Below are 26,384 nucleotides of genomic sequence, written 5' to 3'. Positions count from 1 at the left end.
TTGTCCCTCCTCCCATAGGACTCACCTGCTCAGGAATGACTCCACATTTCTCATGACCAAAGCACCACATCATGTCGAAGCTGAAAACAACTGTAAAGTAGATGAATCCCTGTGTGGCACGCCTATAAGTCGGATTCCTCTCGTCACTGTGTTCATGTTTGCGTTCCTTTCCTCCGCGGAGGTCTTTCTCCCAGGCCTGTAATTTGTGTGGTCGAACTCCACTGAGAGATGTCTAATGAGCCCTTTATTGGCATTGGCGAAAGCATCAATTAAGTTAATTGTAGATCATTGTGTTAATTTTAGTCATTTAGAAAACCCCAGCTTTCCTAAATGTTGTGACTTGTGTGGGGAGATGACGGAAGAGCGCGAGTAAAGACTGAGCGGTGGTTAGCCTCAAATGGAGGCCTGCGTGCTGAGACAACCTTCATGTGATTTATCGCGAGTAATGATGGTGGCCTGGAGCTGATGATTGTTTCTGAGGGGGAGGGTAGCTTGTTATTTTCCAGCTCATACAATATCTAGATGATTATATTTCAGATGGCGTGTTTGGAGGTTTCGCTTTGTGGCGGCAGCTACTTGTCTCTTCTTGAATATTGTTTGCTGTTGGTTTGCCACTTAAGAAAGTGGGGGCGGCAGTGGCTCAGTCATTGTATGAGGACTTTATGAGTTTGGGACTCTTTGCTAGAGAGATGCAGACTTGCTTCTTGAACACTATCGCATTGCACTGGAGCTTGTAAGCAGGCTATTGAGCACCCCTTCTCAAAGTCCAGAGCCATTTGATCCAAACCCCCTCTCCACCTGCTTGTATGAAAGGGATGAAATGTGTGTGGAATGCATGTTAAACTTACTAATTATGTTACTTCTGTTATGTCCTTTTGGACATTTCTAAATATATTCCTCCTCCAAAATGAAAGTGAGGGCGAGGCATTTAAAGTTTTTCCGTTTGACATTATTATATATATATATATATTATATATTATGATTAAATGTCATAACATTCAGTAGTTTTATGACATAATCATGCAGCTTAGTTGGCCCACGAGTGCCTGCTCAAAATCACGGCGTGAGCTAACACGCTCATACTTACGAGCCCTCCCGATTTCCCCCCCCCCATATACTCTCGCATTTCTGTCGATTTTTTGGGTTGCCATATGTTTAAATAGATTGGTTTAATTGGTAATCTTTAATGCCACCATCTCAAGACACCATCGGGATGTTATGCAGTCCCACAGGACCGTACCATTCTGATTTAGCCCACGAGGAGAAGCTTAATAGACGTGTGGTCCAAAAATAAAAAAAATAATCATACAAATTTCAGCCATCATTTAAATGGCCCAAATTATATTGTAAGGGAATTTCCGTGAATACGATTTCTTATAAATGTAATAGTTTCGTAGTGACATCATAGAAAAAACCATAGACGACTTTTTAAATATGGTTTTTAACATTATTAGACCCCTGTAGATATGAACTAACACCCTTATAGTCACATTTACACTCGTATTACCTAATATAGTAGACATAATAAGAGTAAATGAGCCATTTCAGACATAAGTATGACTCATACTGGTGTGTGTCGCTATAAATGTGTTCCTTAGGGGAGATAAATGGCGGGTAGACCGTAAGTGATGTTGGTGGTTCAGAGTTGAGTTTTAGGTTGGCGTGGGTTACTGCAGCAACGGTAGCCTGTGTTTTTATTAGGATTATTGTGCCTGTTGTGAGGTATTTCAAACCTGCAATAAAAGCCTGTTGTTCCGGTGATCAAGTCTAGCGTTTCTGTCTTATCAACGATTACAGTAACATTACTGACACCTAGTGACCATTGTAGAATACTACATATCATTCACTATAATATGTAAACATTTCCTTTAATATGCATATGTAAGTAATAATAGGTCGTATTTAACCACAAATCATAATGACTTATTAAGTAATATATTTTCAAAAAACGTGATAGTGAAGAGACGACCGTATACTATTTTTCAACAATTTTATGCTAATGATATAATAGAACATGAACATAATAGATGCCATATATCAGATACAAGCTCCAGGCTTTATTTCAAGCTGTGTAGCGGAGCCTGCCTTTTTACAAAGAGGTGGGCATATCCACCAGCCGGTTCTTCTAGGTAGGGGCAGGTCAGAGGCGGTATCATGTCCACGAGGACGCAGGTTTTTCATTCATGACGTCACGAAAACCCAGAACGTTAAAAGCAGCCGTTTGAGTGCCTCTTGTCTCAAAAATAGAGGGAGCTGATAGATTTTACTCACGTTTTGTGCTCATAAATTGTCTGCAGATAAGTAAACACAGGAGATCCTCATTCCTCTTCATTGTTGTTTTTTAGCGTGACTTGTCTGACTGATAAGTTCAATGTGGTGTGGTTTTTGCAGTTTTTTTTCTCTGTGGTGCAACAGTATGGAGCCAAGCCAAGGCATGCAGTGGAAAAGCAGCATCACGAAATGATTAAAATGTGTGTCACAGAACATGAATAGTATATGTAATGATTTTAGAATTAAGGAACAACTGTAAACTATGCATGCATTGGGGCCCACACACGCACACAACATCTGTGCAGCAGAAACATTATGCAAAATCAAAGCATAATCAGTCCACCTCAAATGGCAATTAAGAAAAATATTCATTTTGGTGGTGGTTTCACCCATAAATTGCTGCGAGCTGTAACATTCACTGCATGTTTGCCATCCCAGAATTACAGGCGTAAATCAAGACTTAATGCTACATTTAAATAGTTACAGACAGGCAATTTATTCTTGGCTCCCGCTGGTATTTAGTGCTATAACAAACTGTGAATGTGTCTGTCTGTCTCTCTCTCTCGCAGTATACCGGGTATATAATCTGGCTCAACAACTACCCACTCGTTGTGGTCTTCATTGTTGCTGTCACGTTTTCCAAGAGGCTTTTCATTCACACCAAAAACAAGAGCAGGATGCGAAGTAAGAAGTTTGGCGAGAAGATGAAAAATAAGTAGTCCTTTCACAGTTTAATGAGATCTTACACAGGAGATTTTCAAAGATCACTATTAGCATATTTTCTGGACTATAAATCACTCCATAGTATAAGACTGAATCCCAATTCTTGCCCCTTATCTTACCCTTAGGTTTTGTGCATTCATGAGAATAAGGTGATGTCCCAAATCTCCTTAAATCAAGGGGTAAGGGGTAGGCGGTTAAGGGTGTACAGCCCTAGAAACCAAGTGCGGTCGGGGACCAGATTTGAAATGAAGGGGCTTGGAGGAGTATACTCGGATCCAACAGCAGCAGAGCGGAGACCGAAAGAAGCATATAAAATGTTGGTAACTTAGCATAATTGTTGATTTTCACAGTAACGACAGTCATGTTTATTAGACATTCAATTATTTGCTACTCCACTTAAATATTTGCCATGTTTTGAATTGTTGGTTGTCACTGGGTGTAACAAGCTATCTAACTTCACTGCAGTCTGCTGCATTTCATAAACGATTAGACAATGATTAGATAGCGACCACATTAGCCTGTTAATTGTAAATTGTATTTTAAAATCGCCCGCTCGAGAGGGGAATCTACATTACTGAACTGTACTGTGACATTGGCGTCTCATATAGCACATCGTAGTGAAGTCTGTTTGCTTTGAATAAAAGCCACCCCAGTCCACCGACTTTTCTCATGGTGAGATACTGTATGTCTAGTGTATTCAGCATACAGTAAGGATGGTCAGGAAGTGAGCTAAATAAAACATGTTAACTCCAAGGCCTTTTGTGGACAGCACACCAGATTATCGAAGCTTATTCAACTTGTATGTATTAGCAATTGATGTAATACGAAGAGGGGGTAGGATTAAATAAACTCTGCTTCATCCTACTCCTTTTCGGACATATGCATGTTTGAAATCAAATGAAACCAAACCAAACCAAATCAAACTTCTGGAATCTAACGTTGTCCCATCTATTTTTTTTTTTAACCATTAGTCTATATTTGTTTTCAGCACAGTGTTACTATACTGCTATGACTGTTATTATTGTATTTAAAATGAGTTAATAGTTGTAGCCCATCAAACATGCAGGAGATCGATGTGTCATTCATGTGAAGTCACCACACAGCACTCCAGGATGGTGTCCCATTTCTTAGTGGCTTCTTCCCTTTGGCCCTAGGTTTTAAGGGGTAGGGGAAGGGGCGAGACGAAGGCGGAAGGCTCAGGGGTAGAATTGGGATTCAGCCTAAGTCGCATCAGTCAAAAAATGTGTCATGAAGAGGAAAAAACTATACATAAATCGCATTTACTGGTATTTATGATTGAACTATAATCAGTGTGTCCTGACTTTGCTAGTGACGTTAAACCAGAGGGACGGTGCAATGCTTACACCAACAAGGAGAGACACTAGAGCTACAGAAGCTGAAATAATTAAATTTTTTAAAAGTACATGAGTACAATAAAAACTTTTAAGACGTCTGTGATACATGACATGATGTCTGGATGCATCCCGGTGTGAAAAAAACATATTAAACAGCCGTATTTTAAAAGCAGAGCTTCATTTTTGTATAAATGAATTCAAATACACTGACAATCATATGTGTGTATTTAGCAGCTACAATTTCCAAGCTAGAAATCAGTAGTGTTCTACCTAAACAACACTGCTGTGAAAATATGACTCTCAATCCACTCTCAATCTCTTTCTCAATCCACACAAGTATCATATCATTACAGTTGCACATTACTTACAGACACAGTCTCCAGGGCACATGCATATTAGAAAGTAATCCGTGACAAAAAAAAGTGTCCTGTATGCTCTGTATCATTCAATTTGTGTGTCGAACTGCGTCACAAGCTCAACTCAATGAATTATTGCGGCCGCTCGGCATATCCAAAACAACAACCACCACCCCACGTGAACTTAAACACATATTAAACTATATACTGTATATATTTTGATATACAAGTTGCACCTGATTATATGTCGCAGGACCAGCCAAACTATGAAAAGAAGTGCGACATATAGTTAAAAAAATACTGTATTAAGATGATTTTGGTATTAGAATTGGGGTTGTGGTTCCTGTAATTAGCTTCATGAGAGGGGCATTTTCAAGCTAATTTGGCTTAAGGAGATCATGAAAAGTAAATTTATGAATTTAAGGTACATTTTAGTGTAAGGAGAAGTTAATTACTGTATGATAAAACTACTACCTACCAGGCACATAATGGAGGAGGTAATAAGTGTATTCTCTTTGAGTATCTGCTTGGTTGAATTAATTGTATGACTCATATTGTACCGCCAGACCTATTTTCCGATGTTGCATGAAATTCACTGTCTGGTTCTACAATTATGACCATATTTTTCCCTTTTTGCCATCGCTGGTTAAGCCAGTAAAGCCAAAAACAACAACTTGTGCTGCCTTTTCCTTCAGAAACTCACTAAACGGAAGGGGAATTCCAACTTTTGTTTGACTTTTGAGGCCGTTTTCTTCTGAAAATTTCAGGTGAACACCAAATTGTTTGACTTGTGACTCTTTTATCCTTGAAGTTTGTTGCACCGTATACAAAATTGTTTGTTAATAATGCCTACTGAGAAAATACCGGAAGAGAAACTAACACAGGATCTATGTTTCGTTAGGAAACATTCTGGCAGTTAGCATGTCTAAAAACATTGGCTACATAAGCCACTGACAATGGATGATTTTAGTGGGATTAAATTTGAAGAAGTTTCCTTATTAAATCAACTCTAAATATTTCCATGTGCTGACAACCGGCTTGGAAGTTTTTTAAACCTTCCCTGCACTTCATCTTGTATCAGATAACTTTTTGACCCAGACCTCACTCACATCAACGGAGAGCCATAAGGTTCTACCAAACAAATCAAATCAGTGGTTGCATGTTGCATGTCTTGTGGTTGATCTTGATGCTTGCTGGGCCTCAGGCCTGCACATGAAAGCTTCTCCATTATTGTTTGCGAGGCACATGAACGAGGTGGTTGGGGAGTAGGTGTACTAGTCCAATCTGTAAGGGCACACTATATCCATCAGACCTGAGAGCTGTGCGATGTCTGCTCTCAAGGTTGTGGTTTCTAGGCGACTGACAGGACATTCTCCATAATGCCTCATATCTCCTGGCCTGCACCTCTGTCTGACAGCCTGGTTGTCTCCAGTAAAATGTAGTCTTCTTTCCATTATGTTCAAGGAGGGAGACGTATTTAAGTTGTTTGATCAGCTCTGGGAAATGCCCTTTTTTGCACCACTTCAGACAATAAACTGTGCAGTCTTCCCTCGCTCCGTCGCAGTTCGAACATCTCGTCCTCACTCTTTCAAAAATTGAAGAATTAATAAATGATTGCTGTTTTGTTGTTGAGTACGGCCTATTATTAGTCCAGAAAATGCATTTTTCAGCTAATGTTATGTATTTTGGCCTAAATTAATCATTTTCAAGCATACAATTCAAAGACAGTCTAAGGCAATAGAAGACGTGAACTGTAGTCCTCACCGGACGCCAGCTGTCACGAGTAACACTCGCCGGGTTTGATCGCCAACGACAGGCTTCTATTATTTTATAATTATTTATCTCTAAACAGGCACAATAATAACATAACATCATCATCATCATCATAATAATAATACGGGCTGCTTTTGTGTCCATTATCCACTTAGAACTCAACTCCCTGACATCACTTCCTGTCCACACGTCCGGAAGGCATTTATTTACACACACGAGCTTTATTTATGTCTTAAATGGATTATTTTGTGCGGAAAAAATAATAATAAATGGCATTAAATTCAGAATCAATTGATGATTTAAAAAAAAAAACACACACACAATAAATGAATTCATAAATTAGTACAAAACCTCTGAATTTTGGGAAAACTGCTACAAAACTAACCTTGGTCTCTACAATGGTCTCTACTTTTGTTTTATTGGTACACAGTGAGGACTGGCCAGATAAACTAAAAATAACAATTTGTGGTGTCACTTTTTGGCACAGATTTCACAATGTTGCTTTAAAGGTAATCTAAGCGGACAAAAAGTACTTTCCTTCACATTCTACGGTATACAGCTTCAACCAAGAGAAGTCGTTTCCTTGTTAACATATTGCACATGACGTTTAAGATGTTTGGCATTTGTGTGGGGAGTCTTGTGGAGGACAGTAGATCAGAGCGTGACCTCGGGCGGTGAAACATTGGACTGACACATATGGATCCGATAGCGAGGGCAGATAACCAGCAGACGTGCTGGAGCCATCCCTGGTAGAGACAGGAAGGGTCTCCTGTTGCTCTTAAAAAAAAAATATATATATATATATATATATATGTAAGTGCATGCTTGCAGACATTAATAAAACATGTGTTGACTAAATGATGCTCCTGTACAGTAGATTTATGGAAGTAAATGACATTCCTGAGCGGCGCATGTGTTCTGCCATGTTAGTTTCAATACGTAGGTTTATGGCTGCATTTTTCATCCTGGTGCTGTTTAGCATCACAAACATAATGTTGAAAGCTTTCAGAAAAGACCGTTTATGATTGGAAAACGTACATCAAACATAAAGTTGAAACATAAAGCTACTGTTGACTGAACATCTGCCTTCAGTCAGTCCTCTTGCAGTAAATAGAATTAGTTTTAGCAAGGCTGTAGCACGGCGTTGATTTGAATTGGCTTAATCGCTTTAATTGATTATTTATTTATTAATTTTTTTACTTTATTTTAAAAAAAAAAAGTTAGATGTATTTTTTGATACTTTATAATACTTTCATATTTTTTATCCTATGCTGTTCAGTGACGTTCGCTCTTTTAAAATCTTTATTCATGTACTAATTAGAAATATTATTAACACCATTGTTATTGTTATTATTAATAAAAGTAGCAGTAGCAGTATTGTTATGGTCCTTATGTATTAAAGCGGCCAAATTGGCAACATATGAGTTCAAATTTAATTCACTAAAATAAATTTGTCTATTTAATAACAATAATACAGTCATCTCTCGTTTATAGCGGTTAATTGGTCAGACCCGAGCGCGATATAGGATTCAATGTTAATAAATGGAATATTTTCATAGGTAGATCAGAGAAAACCTGTTTTTGACTTTGTAAATATGGTTTGTAACATTATTAGAGCCCTGTAGACATGAAATAAGACCCCTATAGTCACCTATACGCTCCTATTATTCATTGTTTACGCCACATTGCGCAACTCTTATGCTGCAGGGACTCCAGACAGCCGCTAGCTAGCAAGCTAACAAGCTAGAGAGCTAACTAGCTACCACTTACCACTCCCATACGGGATGGGAGGAGAGCTTTTTTTTTCACTCTATCATGTCTGACATGCCATGGCTGACTACATGACTTCATGCAGTGTTAAGGTAATGTAATGTAAGGTCATGTCTCAATGTTTTGTGTCACCACTGCCGCCTAGTGACCAAAATGCTACATATCACTTGTATTTCAATATGTTTTGAGTTATAATAGACCGTAGTCTACCATGAAACAGCCTTCGTTAATTAATTAATTTCTGAAAAATCACGATATAGCGCTGGGCAACTGTAATAGGAATAATAATAATAATTATTATTATTACATTAACTACAAGACTCCTTACACGTTTCTTCTGCTACTCACCATTCACACTATTCACTATAAAATTCTGAAAGAGATGATCCCGTGTCGTCACGACAACCATAGAGATGCTTTCCTTTGTATTACAATCCAATGGGCCATCAAAAATCATTTTGAAACTGTGATATTAAAATAAAAATACACTTTTTTTGCTGCAGTGCCACTAACCGTAATCTAAAAAGTTGATGAAATGATAAAATATGTCAATATACCGTATAACTCAGCCTCACTGGGAATTATTAACCTGGAATCACTCGCTGCTGAAGTCAAAATATTGGCACATTTTTATTACTGTGATCATCCGTTTTCAATTTTTTGGGGTTATTAGATGTTCGCTTCACAATTATAACAATTTTCATTTCGTTTGTTGAAGCACGAAAAGTTTAACTGTACACCAGAATCGAATTGACTGTCAAAGTGGCCTAACAAATGATCAGGTACAGTACGTAAACACCGGTATTTAATCAAGACGTCATTACAGAAACGAGATAAAGATTTGATGTTGCTGTATTTGCAAAATACAAAGGTCAAATGAGTGTCACTTTATTGCTGGAACTTTGGACTGTCATTTGCCACTGTAGCGGACCTGAAGGGGCATTTTCCCGCTCACATTCTGCAAAACACAAATAACAGGAGCACCATGCTCAGGTAAGGTCATACTATTTATTTTTCATGGATGTCAGAGAGTTAGAACTTCGAAACACAACATTGATCCCAAGTCTTTTTCGCTTTAAGGATTACCCTTTTGGTCTGTTTGATATTTGGCGTTGCAGCTAAGCCATATAAACAATGCGTATGTACACACTGCCTCATGCAGCTTCAAATATACACGTATTGTAATGTAAACAGATGTGTTCAGTGACGTAAGATCTCTTTTTCCTTTTAGAATCAGCTTAACGATAAAGCATTCCAGGACACAGTCATGTAAGTTGTCTTTTTTTTTTTTTTTTTTTTGTTAATCAGGGGGTTTTCAAAGTGTCCCCTCAGATGTCTTCCATCCTTCGTTTTTCTTGCGGGAGGTCTTAAAAACAGCAGAGTTGTCCTGTTGAATAGAGGATTCTGGACTAGCTTTTTTTTTGTAGAAGGTCAGGGATGTCCAAACTTTTTCCACCAAGGGCAGCATGCTTAAAAAAATCAAAAGATGTGAGAGGCTACCTTGACATTTTTTGTGTTTTTTAATTTGATAAAAAGAAGACTTAAATACTATATATATAATCTCTATATATTTAAATATATAATATTCCATTCCATTTTCCTCTGCTTATCCGTATCCGGGTCACGGGGGCAACACTCTCAGCAGGGAAGTCCAGACTTCCCGGTCCCCGGCCACCCCTTCCAGTTCCACCAGAAGGACACCAAGGCATTCCCAGGCCAGCTGTGAGACATAATCCCCCCAGCGTGTCCTAGGTCTGCCTCTGGGCCTTCTCCCGGCTGGGCATGGCCGGAACGCCTCACCAGGGAGGCATCCTTACTAGATGCCCGAGCCACCTCAGCTGGCTCCTCTCGATGTGAAGGAGCAGCGGCTCTACTCTGAGCTCCTCACACTATCCCTTAGGGTGAGTTCAGCCCTAAGTATTATTTATACTAATTCATTCTTTATTAAATAATTAATACATATATGTATATATATATATATATATATATATATATATATATATATATATATATATATATATATATATATATATACGTCGCCACTTTGGGCTTGAAATTTCATGGCTTCACTCTATCACAGTTTTTCCAAAATATATTATTAATAAATCATACTGTTTTGTGGTTAAATACAGCCTATTATTAGCCAAAACATATGCATATTTAAGCAATTTTACATTGTTTTTGTCTAAATTGAGCATTTTCAAGCACAAATATAGCTAAATGAATTAAAATACAAATATAAGGCATTCAGACGACGCATTCAAAGACGCTGTGATGATATGTAGTGTTGTACACTGGTCAGCAGGTGTCAGTCACGTTGCTGTAATGTTTAGTGAGACACAGGAGCAGCAGGCTTTTATGGCAGGTTTGAATGATCTCACAATAATCCTAAAATAAAAAGGGCTACGATTGCGGATATAATCCAGATACAATTTAACTCTGAACCACCGATGTCACTTGCTGTCCGCCTCCCACTCAGCTCCCGTAACACTCCTACTTTGTGGAAATTCACTTATCACGGTTGGGTGTGGAACCATTTACTGCAATAAACGAGGCATTACAGTATATTTATATACATACAGCATTAAAAATAACTATTTTTACACAGGGCGAGGAAATGACAATGTTGATGTTTGTGATTTTTGCGCTTATTTCAGGTCAAGAAAGAGAGCTTTAAGTGTGGAAGTGGAGCCCCCGGAGGACATGGATCAAACTGACATTGACATTGATCCAAAAATGAAGATTTGGGAGAGTATGTCCGCCACTGGGAACGTAAAACAGGCCGTGGTGGCTGAAGAAGACACGGATGATGTGCGCCATCCCTCGAACATCAAAGATCAGTTGCAGAAGAACCAGGCCAGGCGGGGAGATACCGACACAAAGTGCCATTCTGCCCCAGATGGAGACAGAGAAGAACCTGAGCAGGACTTTGATGCAATCTACCACAAAGCCAGGGAAGAGCTGCATAGATACTCGGCCCCGCTCACAGCTGAATACAAATACAGAGTCCGCTTTCCTCAACCTGTACCAGAGGAGGGTGAACCGCTTGCACAGGTCAGACGTCACGTGGAACCAGAGGAGGACAAGGATGACATGCACCATCCTGACGTGGAAAGCTGGATCCAGTACCAAGACGACACCAAAGCTGCTCCTGTTGATTGGCCATCTGAGAGCAAGTACAGCCAACCAGAGGAAGAACTGGATCACCTCTACCACCACTGATCATACCACAGCGTGTAAAGTGCATTGTAGACCCCCACAATGTATACCATTGGACCATCCTTCATTTGTTGTAAAAGTAAGTTGGACAACAAATAAATTACGTTCTAACAGTGAAGTTTATGACACTTTCCGTGTCTATTCCTCTTTTCTTAACTCATTATTAGCTCGCATGGGCCAAGGAAGAAAGTTTGAGCTTGATGATCCACAAAGCGTTTTGTTTTTTCATTTTTAAACACTGTATAATTTTTGAGGGGGGCTATTTGTGAAGACCCCTCAACCACAAAAATAATAGTGACAAAAATACGTGAAGTCATGAGAAAAAAGGTTGTAAAGTCTGTAAATAAAGTTGCAATATTACGTATTACAAGAAAGAAGTCCTAATATTACCAATGAGTACCTAATATGTTGAAGTTGAGTAATATTGAGTATATGTGTTAATATTGCATAAGATTAAGGAATAAATTAAGGAACTATGTCATAATATCATATTATAATCTAATAAAATATAAAATAATAATATGCAAAAATAAAGTCATATGGTCATATGGAGAAATAAGTAATACAGCATTACAAGAAGTAAGTCGTAACATTACATAAAAATGAAGTTGTAATGTTTCAGGAATAAAGTCACACTATGATAAGTAAATCAAGTCATAATATTGCAATAAATCAGTAGTAATATTGTGAGTAAAAAGTCGTAATGGTATGAGAATAAAGTCAGGATGTTATACAAATAGTCCAGGGTGTACCCCGCCTCTCACCCGAAGTCAGCTGGGATAGGCCATCCAGCATACCCGCGACCCTAGTGAGGGTAAGCGGCATAATTATATTATGTATATTATATATATAATGCAATAAATAATGTTGTAATATGACAATAAACAAGTAATACTGTCCATCCATGCATTTTCTATGCCACCTATCCTCACTAGGGTCGCGGGGGTATGCTGGTGAGAGACTGGTTGCCAGCCAATCAAAGGTCACGTATAGACAAACAATAATTCATACTCACATTCATACTTATGGACAATTCAGAGTCGCAAATTAACATAACATGCTTTTGTTTTGGAATGTGGGAGGAAACCAGAGTACCTCGAGAAAATCCACACACGCACAGGGAAAACATGCAAACTCCACACAGAGATGCCCAAGCAGAGATTCGAACCCAGATCTTCCAGATATCCTGACCGTGTGGCCAACATGCTAACCACTCGCCACCGTGTGAGTAATACTGTACCGTATTATCAATAATGTAAAAAATGTAATAGAACAAGAATAACATTCCTGTAATGTTACAGGAATAAAGTTATAATACTTTAATAAATTGTTAGAAACAAGAAACATTTTTTTTTTTCCAATGTGAAGCTTGTATAAGAACACGTGTGCAATGTTTTCACTGCAATCTGACAAATACGTATTTAATTGTTAGCACATGTTTGGTCTAATTCATTTGAAATAAATAGTATATTTTAGCCTTTGCTGACTGTGTTTCAAGTTTCAGTGAACCAAAAAGCATAATGAATGTCATTAATCCCACTGGCCACACTTCATCCTCCGCCTGTGCTGTTGCTAGCGCCCAGGGCATAATTCAAAGCAGAGACGAGTGGTGATATTCCGACACAACCAAGAATGTGAGATAATGAAAATATTTGTCAGTTGACCCCCCATCAACATCCCCATTACACACCACCCCCTTCAACTCGGTTTGTTTAATCTGAGATCAGACTCCGCTGGATGGCAAATATGCTGAGGAGTTCTCTCCATGACCACATGACCTCGCTTTTTATCAATGAAAGTCACTGTCGGCTTTGTTTGCATGATGACGCTACAGCTTGAGTGATGGCGTAGTGTGATGGTAACCATAGAGCCAGAAATGGAACTTACTGTGACATAGGCAAGCGAATGGCTGCCCACTCCAGTATGAGCAATACTAATTACCAAATTGACCCGGACATAAGACAAGACCTCTTTCTCAAGACCTCTTTGAGGTGAAAAAAAATTCAAGACAAAATCCCGAACTGATATCACATTTCTTAGCTGCTCGAGAGTTGTTTGATGATGCTCTTTCATGGATCACCATGAGCATCACCATTAGCATCGTAAGTCCTCCTCCATTGTTTGCCAACTTCCTAACAACCTTTGACACACTTTTCCCCCAAGGGGTCTCAGTCTATCAGTGGTGTATGTGAGTGACAGGACGAAAAGCTCTTGCTTGGGGAGAACTCGTGCCTAGACCCCGTACATAAGACGAGTGTCTTTCACAGTTTTCTTAGATTCTTCTTATATTTGAGTCATTACTGTATTGCATAAGTACCAAGCATAAGTTAATGTAAACACACGGGCACCCTTATTCATTACAAACAGCCACTAGGTGGCAGTATTATTCTGAAAATAATTTCCTGTAAGAATTTTTGGGACTCCAGACTCCTCACTCACTGACAGCTAAAAATGCATCCATTTTGTCTTTCACTTTGCTGAAGTTAGCTGAGGTTTAGAAAAAAAGGTTTATTTTTCTCAAGCTGCTGCACATTCCCTGAAATCCTCCTCACACTTTGCATGCGCTACCCAAACCACATTTTCTGTAGATAGAACGTTTTCCACCAAGGGCCACATAGTGAAAAGTGAAAGGGCGCAAGGGCCACGTTGATGTTTTGGAAAGCAACACATGTAGACATGCTAAAAAGTTAGCTTTGTGATATAGGTGGGAAAAACCTATTATTAGTGTGAACTTTAGTCTTTGGTCTTTTTTTTTCCAATGTTTGATGTTGATTTTTTTTTTAATTTCCCAATATTTTAACTTTCATCTTAAATAACCTATAATATACAGTAGTAATACTTGATGTGCATAATATTATAACTTTTTACCCAACCTAATTTTCCGAAGATTACAACTTTATTTTGTTATGTTTGCTTGTTTGCTTCTCATGATATTACTTTTTAAAAAATATTTAATATTTCTACTTTATGGTACTAAAATTTTTATTTTTCCTCATAACATTACATTATTCTTGTCAATTTACGACTTTCTCTCGTTAAATTACAACTTTTTTGTCTTTTAATATTTTGACTTTTCTGGAAAATTACTGCTGATTTTTCAACTTTTGCAGGTTTTTTTGGTTTGTTTTTAGTTTCCTTGTTAAATAATATTTTTAGAATGTGCCGTGGACCAATAAAAAAAAAAAGGCCCCCCAGCTGCACTTTGGAGACCCCTGGGATACAGTATAGGGTCAATTTCTGTCTATAGACTAATGTACTCCACAGGGCTAATTATTGCACTCCAGGGTAACTTTTTAAAATCTTTTCAAGGGTCAAAAAGTGTGCAAGTATGTTCCCAAGCTATAAAAAATGATATCCCATACATACTATTAACCAAATTGCAGGGACCCAGCAATGTTTTATTCCCCCCAGAGTTTCATTTCTGATGAGATTATGGCTCTGAAAAATAAGACAGCAGGCTTTAGTGGCCACTCGAGTACAATAAATAGGGATAAAGTCACGAGGAAGAGGGAGAACCAGAAGAGGAAAGGCCCCCAGGAGCCTGGTCCCTGTCTGCCGCCCTCAAAGCTCCCTCCCTCCACGGGACCCATGCTGCTCCCTCTTTCTTTGGGCTTCTTTAAATGAGTTTATCACGCCATGAGGGTCCGCGCTGCCTCTGTGTGTAATGTTTTGGCTCCCTTTGTCTGCCAGGAGAGCCTCAATTGAGCCTACATTTATTATTTTGACCTTTCTCCAAGACCTCAAAGGGTCGCTTCTTTTCGGACTCGCTCTGCAGACTTTTGTGCGACCTGCCGAGAGAGGAGACAAGTTTCTTTTTCTTATCGCACCCTTTGAAAAGTTTTGTTTCATGGGGCCCGGACATGAAAGCAAGCTCCGGGGGGAAATATTGAAAGAAAGTAAAAATCAATTAGTCCATGGCCTTGTGAGGATACAGGGAGTCGCCGTGTGAACGCATACTTTTTTTTCCCCAAATGTGCCCTGCCAAGTTTGTAGCAACCAATTCTATTATTAAAATGTATTTTAAAAAAAGCTGAAATGCAAAGAGGTGACCTTTAATATAAGCAGTACTGGTCAAAAGTTCGGACACACTTTTGCATGCAATCAAATTAAACAGAGCATCCATACCTTTGACTAGTACTGTATGTTAACGCTGACAGTCTCATATAACATTATTACCATGTAAAAATAAATTAAAATGCATCAATATCTGTAGTATTTCATTTTGGTCACACGCAGTAGGCGCCTACTTGCATGTGTGCTCCCCCTAGTGGCGAAATGTAAGTTGCTCAATGCGTCTTCACAATCTAAAATCTGCTGTACGTTTGAGTACATTCAAAAACCCACAAAAGCGAAATACCAGTCTAATGCATTGTAAGTCTGCATTTGCAAAAACAAGGTCGACTTGTAATAATGAAACTATATCTGATAGACATTCTCCATAAAAAAACAAACAGGCACATTCATTCTTAAGGTTTATTTGTAAAATGTACACAAAAACATACAGACTGGAGAAAAAGAAGGCAGAACGTCACCCACCAGAAATGAGACTGTATTGCAAATATTGACCACATTCAATGGTGAAAAGCCACTTGTGCACTCACATCCTAATTGACATGATAATAAAATGGGAGTCAACTGAAATTCATGTCAATAGATTTGGACTGCACTTGTTTTGTGAGTTGTTCAGAAATGTCCATCATATCTACACATCTAATTATATAGTACATTATTGGAAGATTATTTTATTATGAGCATTATTTGTCTTCATTGACAGGCTTGGAGAAGTCAGATGATTCTCATCCTTACTTATGAGGCACGTTCCTTGCCCTATTAAGTGTTCAAGCTTCTGATTTCCGTAGTTTAACAAGGTGATCACTTGTCCTGAAAACTGGCCTTCCTCTTCTCCACAAACGCGGTCATGCCCTCCTTGCGGTCGTCCTAAGAGTGAAACGTGCAGACGCAAACATCACAAGGCAAAGACTCGATGCAGCATCAAGAGTGAACCTCGGAGGTGAGTGCTTCTACTCACCGTAGCAAAGGTGGCATGGAATAAACGCTTCTCCAAACGATTCCCCTCGGCCAGAGTCAATTCAAAGGCTGAAACCACATGAGGGTCAAAAAGACATGGATGAAATTTACAGATTTAAAAATGAGAAAGTTAAGGTAGTTCAATTAAACATGATCTGACCTGCATTGACCGCCTCCTTTGCCATAGCAGACACCAGTTTGGAATTGGCAGCGATTTTCTCGCCACATTTCACCGCTTCGGAGACCAGCTGGTCCACGGGACAGATTTTACTCACCAAACCTGCAAATGACATGTCGGGTCAAGTGTTACTTCAACATTGCCTGTACAGTCGTCTCTCGCCACATCGCTCCCTCATGGCGTGTTGCCATATGCTTACTAAAAGCACTTATAAACCCCGCACTTCCAGAATCAAGGCTGGATTTTGGACAACACACTTCCAAAACAGTGGATGCCCGCACAGTTAAAATGGACAGCATACATGTAGCACTGTTGGAGGGCCCACAATCTTCACATTTATGTCTTTATGCTTCACTGTTTTTCCATCAAGCGTTGAGATTACGCACTTTGTTCAGCAGTCCTTGAACGCACCATGATTGTGTGCTGTGAGACGCAAACGTTTGTTTGGCTACGGAAGCTTCGACAGTTAAACCCGTCTCAAAACTTGCAGTGAAGCTAACCTTACAACCAGGCTAAAGGCTACACCGTGACGCTGACTCCATCTGTTCATGGGTCATCTTACATCATCATTCATTTGTACTTATACGTTTTATACTTGAAATGTGTTTAATAAGTGTGTGAGGCATACCTCTCTGCATGTAGGGTTTAAACTTGGATTGTGTCGTGAGTAAACAATGGCAATTGAAGAGAGAAGTGGAGGGTTCTGGAGCTGAATGGAATCACATTTTTAGAACAGTAACTTTTATTGCAAATATTAATCTGAAATTGGAGGAGAACAAGTGAGCAGGAAGGTTGGGGGGGGCGTATTGACGCAAGACGTGTAAAAAAAAAAAAAAAATGTTTTATGATGGTGTCAATGACTTGCGGTTTTCCGCCATTCGCTGGTGGTCTTGGAGTAACCCCCCCCCGAAAAGCGGGGATCAACTGTACACTGTTGTGGGCTTTCTAAGGCTTGTTTATGAATCGTATCATGCAGCCTTTAGTTTGTAATACCTGACTGTTTGGCTTCTTGAGCGCTAATTCTGTCTCCTGTTAACACCATCTCCATGGCTAGAGATTTGCCCACTGCACGGGTCAGACGCTGAGTGCCCCCGGACCCTACGGAGAGAGAAGCTGACATGTCTGCAACGGCGCCAAAGGATATTTTATCCAGCTAAGCAGAGATGTGGCGTTGTACCCGGGATGGTCCCCAGCAGGATTTCTGGTTGGCCAAACTGGGCCTTCTCTCCAGCGTAGATGATGTCACACATCATGGCCAACTCGCAGCCGCCGCCCAACTGAAACAACGTGAACAACTGTAAGTCAACAATGTCAAGGTAAAGGAGGGTAATTTGTTACTATTTTACATACAGCAAACCCATTAACAGCAGCAATTACTGGCTTCTTCACAGTGGACACTCTGTTCCAGTGAGCCAGAAAGTTACCACCGTAACACTCCTGGAAGGTCAGATTTTGCATTTCTTTTATGTCTGCTCCAGCTGAACAGGGCAGGAAAGATGCTTATTGCTCATGTTAACGCTTAAAAGTCAACACACTCTTTATTCTTTATATTTCACCTGCAAATGCTCTGTCGCTGCCCGTGAGGACGATAGCGCCCACGTCTCCGTCGCTCTCAAACGCGTCCAAGGCCTGACCCAACTCTCTCATCAGGCCGTCACACAGCGCATTGAGAGCTTTAGGTCGGTTCAGTTGGATGAAACCCACATTCTTGTTCTCTCCTCGCTTCTCCACCATAATGTACTCATACTGTGCACCTGAAAACAGTGATCGTCACTTGATTCTTTCCCAGCTGTTGATCCCAGACCACAAGATGGAAAATGCATATTATTGGCATTATCACCTTCATAGCTCTTGCATTTTACTGGGTTGCACTGGTGTAACTACTCTTAGTAGAAGATAGTTCAACTAAATGGCTCCAAATTTAATACAGTAGAGTCTCAAACAAATGCTCTGATAAAACAATGTAATTCGAAACGTGGACAATAGGTCTCGCCTCTATTCGTTTTGCATGTGCACTAATTATAACTATTTGATTCACGGTTGAGTGCAACGGCAGAAGTTTGCAGCATGCTTGCCAATTCCGTGACGCACATTGCATGACATTGAACGGGCGCCGTATGCCTTCAAACACTCACCCGAGCTATAGAGGCGAGCGGCGGCCAAGAGACCAGGCGCTGCTCGGCCCGACTTTAGGAGCAAGGTCGCATTTCTGCAAAGAAAAGCCATGTCAGCAGCCACCACCAACAATGACTGTTGACTCTGAACTTGTGACTACAACAGCAATGGAATCAGTGTACTTCCGGGTACGTGTCTTCTTTTGTGGCTAGCAGTAGTACACATTCAAGTAGTGTAGCACTACCGTCATCTAGCGGACGGGAGTGGAACAACTTTTGTATTCGCATTAGATACAGCGACAGATTGATATACAGTAGATAGATGTGATGTTATCTTATACAATATAAAATACATTGTGAAAATGAGATAATTCAATTGTTATTGTGAAAATTAAATTCTTTTCCGTAACTAGCTTTTCAATGTTGTCTTTTCGTGTACGCGCTGCTCGTCCCCCGTGAACGCGAACAGCATCCTCCGCGATCTCCATCCTTTTTGTCTTTGAGCCCAGCATAAACACACACCGAAATAAGGTTAGTACCAACCTTCTGCAATGTTTTCATTATTATTATTTCTTACAGTGTAATGCATTTTATGTACGCAATTCTCTTATATGAAGTGTGCACGAGATAGTGGCCAATTAGCACGGTGGAATAAATATGCATGTACAAAAATGGCGTGCAATTTGAAAATATCACAATTTGTATGTACATTTGGGTTGCTTGCATTCGCCTATCTTGTTATTACGTGCACCGTGACAATCATAAGCAGTGTTTTTTGAAAAGGCCTCTGTTATTTGTATCATCTCAGGCACAATTGTATCCATTTCTCTGCAGGCAGACATCTTTATTTTTTTTTTAACTGATCCTGCACATTAACAGAGGTATAGGAAAAACAAGCACTTGTTGTAAATATGCACACGCCTGTGTAAAATAATAGTTATATCAGTGCTCTTCTGCAACTAAACATACTAAACACTTGACTAATACTTTTTTTTATGTTAAAAGATCACAGCACTTACCAAGCATCAAATCACTGAAGTGATCCTCCTTCTAGTCCCAGGCTCAAGGGGCATCATTTCATGGAAAATGGGATTGCCATATGTTGTAATAGAACCAGCTTCATTTAATCTATGTATTGCATGCATTATGGCTTGGACAATTACAAGATAATTCATTTTGTATTTACATTATATCATTTATAAGGCACTTTCCTTGGGTGTTAACTCATTTAAAGACTACACAGCCTCCACTTATTGTAGGAAGGCAGTGCTTTAAGTTGCCTGTTCAGGAACAAAATTGTGAACCTTTGCCAAGATTGACTGAAAAACATGTCCACCATCAAGTAAAATGTCTTTGCAGAGGCATGAATTAATTGTCCATAAGTCATTGCCATTTGTCCAATGATTCTAAACATTGAGGATATCTGTCTTACATGTATGCTAGCATGTCTTGCAAACCCTGGGTCGCCCACAAATGTCATTTTCAATCTGTACAGTAATCTTGTTTTATTTTCCTCCTGCACAGATGAACCAGGTGCTTGCAACTTGCTGGGCTTGCCTCCTGCTGTCCGCCTTCCTGTGTGAGCCCGCACTGTGCAAAGGTGGCCGCGGCGGGTCCAGGGGCTCGTCTCGAGGCTCCCCGGCCCGTAGTTCAACAGCCGGTTCCTACCGCGGGGCAGGCAGCTACGGCGGCCCACGCTCTCGTTTCAGGGTGGCGGGGCGGACGTCCCCAGTGAGGGTAGCTGGTGCTGCGGCTGCGGGGGCTGCAGTTGCCCTGACGGCGGATAAATGGTACGCGTCCGCCTACCGCCGCAACAATGCAGAGAGCTCAGAGGATGAGCTGGATTATTACAACAGGACCAGTTACTTTGATGCCCAAATGTCTGGCTCCACAAGGGGAGCCTCTTTCTGCCAAATGCTTTCCATCACCGTGGCAACACTCTCCTCCATTGCACTCCTGCTGGACTCAATACTGTAGACTTATGGATAAACACACTGGACTTGACTAATGCAGGACAGGCTGCTTGCAAAGACTGGTGGGAAGACACAACCACAAAAGAAACACTGTAACTGTTTACTTACACTTAAACACACCACTAATGCTCACTCCTGAACGATCACACCAGCTTGTGTGTATCTGAAGATGCACAGCCAAAATTAATATTTCCTTTACTTTAGAATATGCACTTCAAATTAAGTTACTAGTAAGCCACGACCCTGCACGGGATAATCTAGATGCTCCTTGGACGACTTCATAAATAAATGCATTCTTTTTTTTAATTTTTATAAAAGAACAATGTTTACTTTTTGAGGCCACTGATGTTAAGAGTCAGTGTCCCTAACCAGCTAAAAAAAAAAAAAGTCCCCTTTTAAAACTCACGTGGTGCTGCTGAAACATTGAAATGTTGTGATGTATCGTCTGTAAGCCTCTTCCTCCTGTTAGGAGCACTAGACTGTTCCTTACCTCTAGCACTTCTGTACATAATAATACCTTTGTTATCTGTCTCAATGCAAATAAATACACGTTAAAACCGACTCAAGGTATCTGTCTTTTTAATTCTTCAACCAAATATTCACTTGTTTTACTTACAAACATTGTCTGAATGTACAAGGTGCATCCTGGTGGAGCTTATCTACAGTAAAATATGCTGTTTCAGTCCAGGATGACTTGGCCAAGCTCTCCTTTCCTGAAGGCTCGGATGAAATCGTACGCTGCTGCAGTGTAGTTTGGAACAGTGATGGTGATGTCGCCTGAAGGAGACAAGTAAATATTATGACACACTGTTATGTGCTTTACCAGTTGGCATGATAATGGCCACAATCTCTTGCAGGACGGTCCGCGGGAGATTTGTGGGAACACAAGCCGGTCCGTGGGTCAAAAAAGGTCGGGAACCACTGTCTTATGAAACCTCTCAAGCTGACATATTAATATACACAAAGTTGTGTTTGTTTAATAAGCATGTTGTTATGAAAGTTATAACAGGCGCAGTATCGTACAGTACTCCCCTGAGGTCGTTGGGAGTTACATAGGATAAATGTGCGGCATGCTTTGCTTTTTCTTTAGCTTTTTTAGGCTTTATTGTGACACCAATTCTGAAATATAGAGCGGTATCAATTAAAGACACGTTTAAAGCAGTAAAACCGTAACAGTGTTTGTCCCAATACTTTCATCCAGCCAGCGCCACCAAGCCTTGTCACTTGTGTGAGTGCTTTTTTTTTTTCTTTTTACACTTGTGTACCAATCAAGGAGGAAAATGTCATAATCTGTGACGCCTCCGTCCTTCGTTACATTAAAGTCACGTGTTTTAAGTTTTAATGTATTAGTAATGCAGTGGTTCATTTTTTTTTACACTTTACGCCACGTGTCAAACTCGTGCCATGGAGGGCCGAGACGCTGCAGGTTTTCTCTCCAACCAGTTTCTTCAGCAGGTGATTTAATTGATGAGCTCCTTCCCTCAAACTGAAGGTGTTGATCATTAAAATCACCTGCTTTAGTGACTGGCTGGAAAGAAAACCTGCAGTGTCTCGGCCCTCCATGGCACGAGTTTGACACCCCTGCTTTACACGGTTGTCATGATGGTGACAGCTTGACTCTGCAACAGATTACTTGTATTTGTATTCATTCCAATGGGAAAATTAAATCAGAATAATTCAGAGGTCAACTAGTGTCCCACAGCAGTGTACTATATATTAAAATTTCAGCAAATTTATTTTTCATTAGAGTTTGACACTTAGGCCGATTGCCAAGACATCTTAGGCCGATTGCTGTATGATGGGCTTAGTATATTGTCAGTAGGGTTGGGTATCGTTTGAATTTGAATTTCGTTTGCTTATTTCGATTCCTGTTCCTAACGATTCTCCATTCCGATGCTTTGTCATAAAAGTTTGCATGGTTTAAATGAGGGCGCTAACCAGAATTCTTTTTGAACGAAATGTCTGAACTTCCCCCTGAATGCTTTAATGATATGACATTTATTTTTTTTTTTAAATGAACATTACTATGAATTTATCCCAAATCTATTTTCACAGGACTACTTGTAAAAGGTTTGTCTGTGAGCTGTGAGTCTTGAGATACAATATGAGCACTGGTATACTTTACTGCCTCAATGTTGGTGTATGCTATTTTTTATGTCACCCTTATTTTGCTATCACAAGTAAACAGGATGTAGTGCACATTGCTCTTATTTTGAAGTCCGGAAGTGTGTTGTGTGGGTTGAGAAGGTCTCTTGACTTTTGCTAAAAGACACACGCTGACATACATGAATACAGTATATACATGTACGTGAACAAACTTGCATCCTGCAGTCGTGGCTCCCGTCCTTTAATAACACCGAACTTCCACGACATCAGCGTGGTAACACTGGCATGAGACAGACGTCATTTATTGTTTGACTTCCCTGATTTCGACTGATTAGAAAAAGTCCGACGTGGCACGTCAGGGACGAGGTGTTTAATCATGTTGGTCGTGCACTTTCCTTTGCATGATATCATTGTGTTGCAAATGTTGCACTGAGCAGACTGCTCTTTTTTTAAATGGCGTTAAACCAAACATTGTAGACGCTTCTTCTTCTTTGTTGGTGCTCGCCGGCTTCTTCTTATTGAACTTGACTTCCTGTATGTGGCCAAATACTTTTGTCTATATGGTGTATTTCTGCATACTTCTACTCAAGTGTGTATGTACAGGTATGATTTGTTGTCTCTCACCTACTCCAGTGAGGGCTTTGATCCGCTGAGTCTTCCTCAGTTTCACCGCGATGCGTTTGAGTACGTGCTGGATGTCGTCGCTGGGCTCCTGGAGGTTGTATTTTTCCACGTAACTGCACACAAACGCAACACACATGGATCACACCCTTGAGAAAGGTAAAATGACTCAAACATCAAATCGGTACCTGAACTTTTCCAGCCGGTTAAGAGAATAGAGCAAGTAGTCAGCAATGATATCCTCACCGACTAAATGGTCCAGTATAGTTCCTGGAGAGCGACACAAAAATGTTCATCAGTTTAGTAATTGTGTTTAGTAATTTAGCACGTTGGGCCTGCTTACCACATAACGCCAGCTTCATGCCTGTTTCAACACTCTCAATTTTGGGAGGCAAAACCCCCGGTGTGTCCAGCAGGTACATTATGGGGCGTTCACACACCTGATGGAATAAACATCACGATACACGAGCACATAATCGATGAAAGTAAAAAGAAAAATAGTAAAGTTACCTGAATTTTAGTGAGGACTGCTCGAGTTATGCCTGGCTCGCCACCTACTCGAGACGCACGGCCTGAAAGAAACATTTTATTCATAGCCCCTTTCACACAAAAGCCTGGATTTTTCCACCTTCCTTCTGTGTCGGTGCTGTGTACACAGAGCAGCCACATGGTAAAATGGCAGCAGCTGACCTGGCAATGTTCCGGCTTCAGAGGTAGCATCTGAGGCGGGATGCTGCCTGTGTGTAAGGGTATTCTGCAATGCCGGGATCGGGCTGTTAAATTTGACACCCAAAACTCACTTTTGTGTTGAAAGCAACTGTCGTCGTCCGACAAGTATTTTATATGTCACCATGTGAAAGCACACACAGTTGCAGCAATATCCAGCTGCACTGTATAAAAGGCCCATGCAAATAAATGCCAGCTCTAAGTCACAGTCACAATTTTTGGGATCTCTGTGCAGGAGGCTCAAAAAATGCTGGTCTCAATTTTACTGTACCTTTCTTCAAATATGTTCTTCTTACTGAGTTAATAAGTGATGACTTTCCCACATTGGGCACTCCAATCACCATCAGGCAATAATTTCGATTCTGGAAGTGTTAACGTGATATGTTATTGTTAGAACAAGTCATGCACTTTTATTTGTCCACTAAATGAACACATTGTTTCTTTGTGTATACCTCCTCTCTGTTAAAGCGGTTTGACTTTGCTATAATCTCCACCACCGTCGGCACCAACTGCAGAATAAAAGAGTAAGATGAAGGATCTTTAAGCGATGTGACAGTCAACAGGCAAAGATTGTGCATTTAGGGAAAAAGGACTTGTACCCTTTTGACATTGTCATCTCGCTGCTTTAGACAGTCTGTAAAGAGAACATTCTTGACTCCGGTTTTATTGAGTTCCTTTAGGATCCTCTGCACAGAAAATGTGACAAATAATGACGTGATAGTTATATTTGTTTATCATTTTATTTGGTATGAATGCATACAGCACCTGTTTATTTGACAAGTCAGCCAGGTCCATCTTGTTTAGAACCAGCAGGTGTGGTTTGACATCCAGAGTCTCCTGAAACATATGGTTTCTTCCAGAGAAGGGAAGGTGCTTATTGTTAAAGAGCATTAATACAGCAGTAATAACCATAAGCAAAACCAAATAATAGCTTCATCAGAATCAGAAAGGATATTCTAGCATCATGTATTTCTATGATGCAGTCCACGTTCTTCAGACTGGCTCTCATCTGCTTCAAACCTGCAATAGAGGAATAATATTCCGTAACAAACCTGGCTATTTCCCATTCATCAGGAACACAAATGTATAACATAGTACAGTTCATGGGTTTGAGGGGGGGCATCTTATGGCAAAAACTAGCAGTCACCTTTAGCCATGTGTCCAGGGAACCAGTGAGCCACTTCCCGTCCTCCAAAGTCAAAATGGGTTCGAAACTTAATGACATTGCAGAGTGACCGGTACAGTTTCATTGCCTAGATAAATATATTACTTTGTCTTAACTTTATCTCACATCTGTACGTTAGCTTGACTTATTATCATACTCGCGAGAAAACCGAACACATTCAAGTGTACCACTGTTTACAAACCGACTAAAAACTTCACACATAACATTTGTTCCGCTCTTCTTCCCTACGGTTTCAGGAGTATTAGCTCGCTGTTACGCACATTACTGCCCTCAGCAGGATATTACAATAATTGCGAAATAACCTAAACGGAGAAGCATTTTTTTATTAAGCGCTCAGCTCGGAATAATTCTAAAACTGATAGCTATTAACTATAAGCTGTAACTTTGCAAAGTCCAAACTTTTTAAAGTTTACAAAGCAATTCATTAGTTAATAGTTGCTGAAGAAACAATTTTATTTACTTTTCTCGAAGCTGATATTAAAGTAGTTGTTACATTACTGTCACTTTTAATTTCTCCTGTTGCCTAGCGTGACCATATTTTTTCTTGACATTTTTAACAATAGTAATGAGTTTTTCATGATAAAATATTTGAATGCCCAACAAATGACTACAAGTAAAAAGACCCACAGCTTTATTTTCAACAGAACATTAAACATGTCTATTCGGTTTCTGTGTCCAAAACTAAACGCAACACGTCTCTGAAATGTACTTCGACTGGCTTATTAGATAGTATGGATATAAGATATGGACTAATACTGTTTCGATAACTCATGGCAAGACTGATAATAAATATACTGTTATCTAAAAAAACATCAATAATGGCGGTAGTCTGTGATTGTGATGAATGGTGGACAGTTTATTAAGTTTAAATAATATATAGTGGCATGAAAAAGTGTTTTCCCCCTTCCTGATTTTTTTTTTTGTATATTTGCAACACTTAAATGTTTCAGATCATCACATTTAAATAATAGTCAATGGCAACACA

General features: G+C 39.9%; 4 protein-coding genes across 5 annotated transcripts; 2 read left to right on the top strand and 2 right to left on the bottom strand.

The window, feature by feature from the left end:
• The first annotated feature begins 9,167 nt into the window (after window positions 1–9,167).
• On the top strand, window positions 9,168–11,582 carry si:ch211-217g15.3 (uncharacterized protein LOC368914 homolog). Its single transcript, XM_054799423.1, has 4 exons — window positions 9,168–9,241; window positions 9,329–9,386; window positions 9,480–9,517; window positions 10,906–11,582. The coding sequence occupies exons 1-4, from the start codon at window positions 9,234–9,236 to the stop codon at window positions 11,468–11,470; spliced, it is 669 nt and encodes a 222-aa protein (XP_054655398.1). The 5' UTR covers window positions 9,168–9,233; the 3' UTR covers window positions 11,471–11,582.
• Window positions 11,583–15,926: 4,344 nt separating this feature from the next.
• On the bottom strand, window positions 15,927–18,983 carry echs1 (enoyl CoA hydratase, short chain, 1, mitochondrial). Its single transcript, XM_054799553.1, has 8 exons — window positions 18,809–18,983; window positions 18,230–18,427; window positions 18,024–18,151; window positions 17,851–17,950; window positions 17,667–17,771; window positions 16,656–16,775; window positions 16,497–16,564; window positions 15,927–16,405 (listed from the first exon to the last, which is right to left on the bottom strand). Exons 1-8 carry the CDS (start codon window positions 18,897–18,899, stop codon window positions 16,340–16,342), a joined length of 876 nt encoding a protein of 291 aa, XP_054655528.1. The 5' UTR covers window positions 18,900–18,983; the 3' UTR covers window positions 15,927–16,339.
• On the top strand, window positions 18,085–21,315 carry sprn (shadow of prion protein). Its single transcript, XM_054799554.1, has 2 exons — window positions 18,085–19,318; window positions 20,312–21,315. Exon 2 carries the CDS (start codon window positions 20,312–20,314, stop codon window positions 20,762–20,764), a length of 453 nt encoding a protein of 150 aa, XP_054655529.1. The 5' UTR covers window positions 18,085–19,318; the 3' UTR covers window positions 20,765–21,315.
• A 22-nt stretch (window positions 21,316–21,337) lies between these two features.
• On the bottom strand, window positions 21,338–25,583 carry mtg1 (mitochondrial ribosome-associated GTPase 1). Of its 2 annotated transcripts, none has more exons than XM_054799552.1 (11): window positions 25,361–25,583; window positions 25,169–25,233; window positions 24,979–25,083; window positions 24,813–24,899; window positions 24,666–24,722; window positions 24,485–24,575; window positions 23,998–24,059; window positions 23,831–23,927; window positions 23,676–23,757; window positions 23,491–23,603; window positions 21,338–21,537 (listed from the first exon to the last, which is right to left on the bottom strand). In XM_054799552.1, exons 1-11 carry the CDS (start codon window positions 25,461–25,463, stop codon window positions 21,440–21,442), a joined length of 960 nt encoding a protein of 319 aa, XP_054655527.1. In that variant the 5' UTR covers window positions 25,464–25,583; the 3' UTR covers window positions 21,338–21,439. The 2 variants fall into 2 exon arrangements, with proteins under 2 accessions (XP_054655527.1, XP_054655526.1); XM_054799551.1 differs by having other exon boundaries at window positions 23,495–23,603.
• Between the last annotated feature and the right edge of the window lie 801 nt (window positions 25,584–26,384).

This window comes from Dunckerocampus dactyliophorus, chromosome 14 (assembly GCF_027744805.1).
Source record: "Dunckerocampus dactyliophorus isolate RoL2022-P2 chromosome 14, RoL_Ddac_1.1, whole genome shotgun sequence".
NCBI classification, from domain to species: domain Eukaryota; kingdom Metazoa; phylum Chordata; class Actinopteri; order Syngnathiformes; family Syngnathidae; genus Dunckerocampus; species Dunckerocampus dactyliophorus.
The sequence above is the reverse complement of the archived record's forward strand: the minus strand, read 5'-3'. Positions and strand labels throughout refer to the sequence as shown.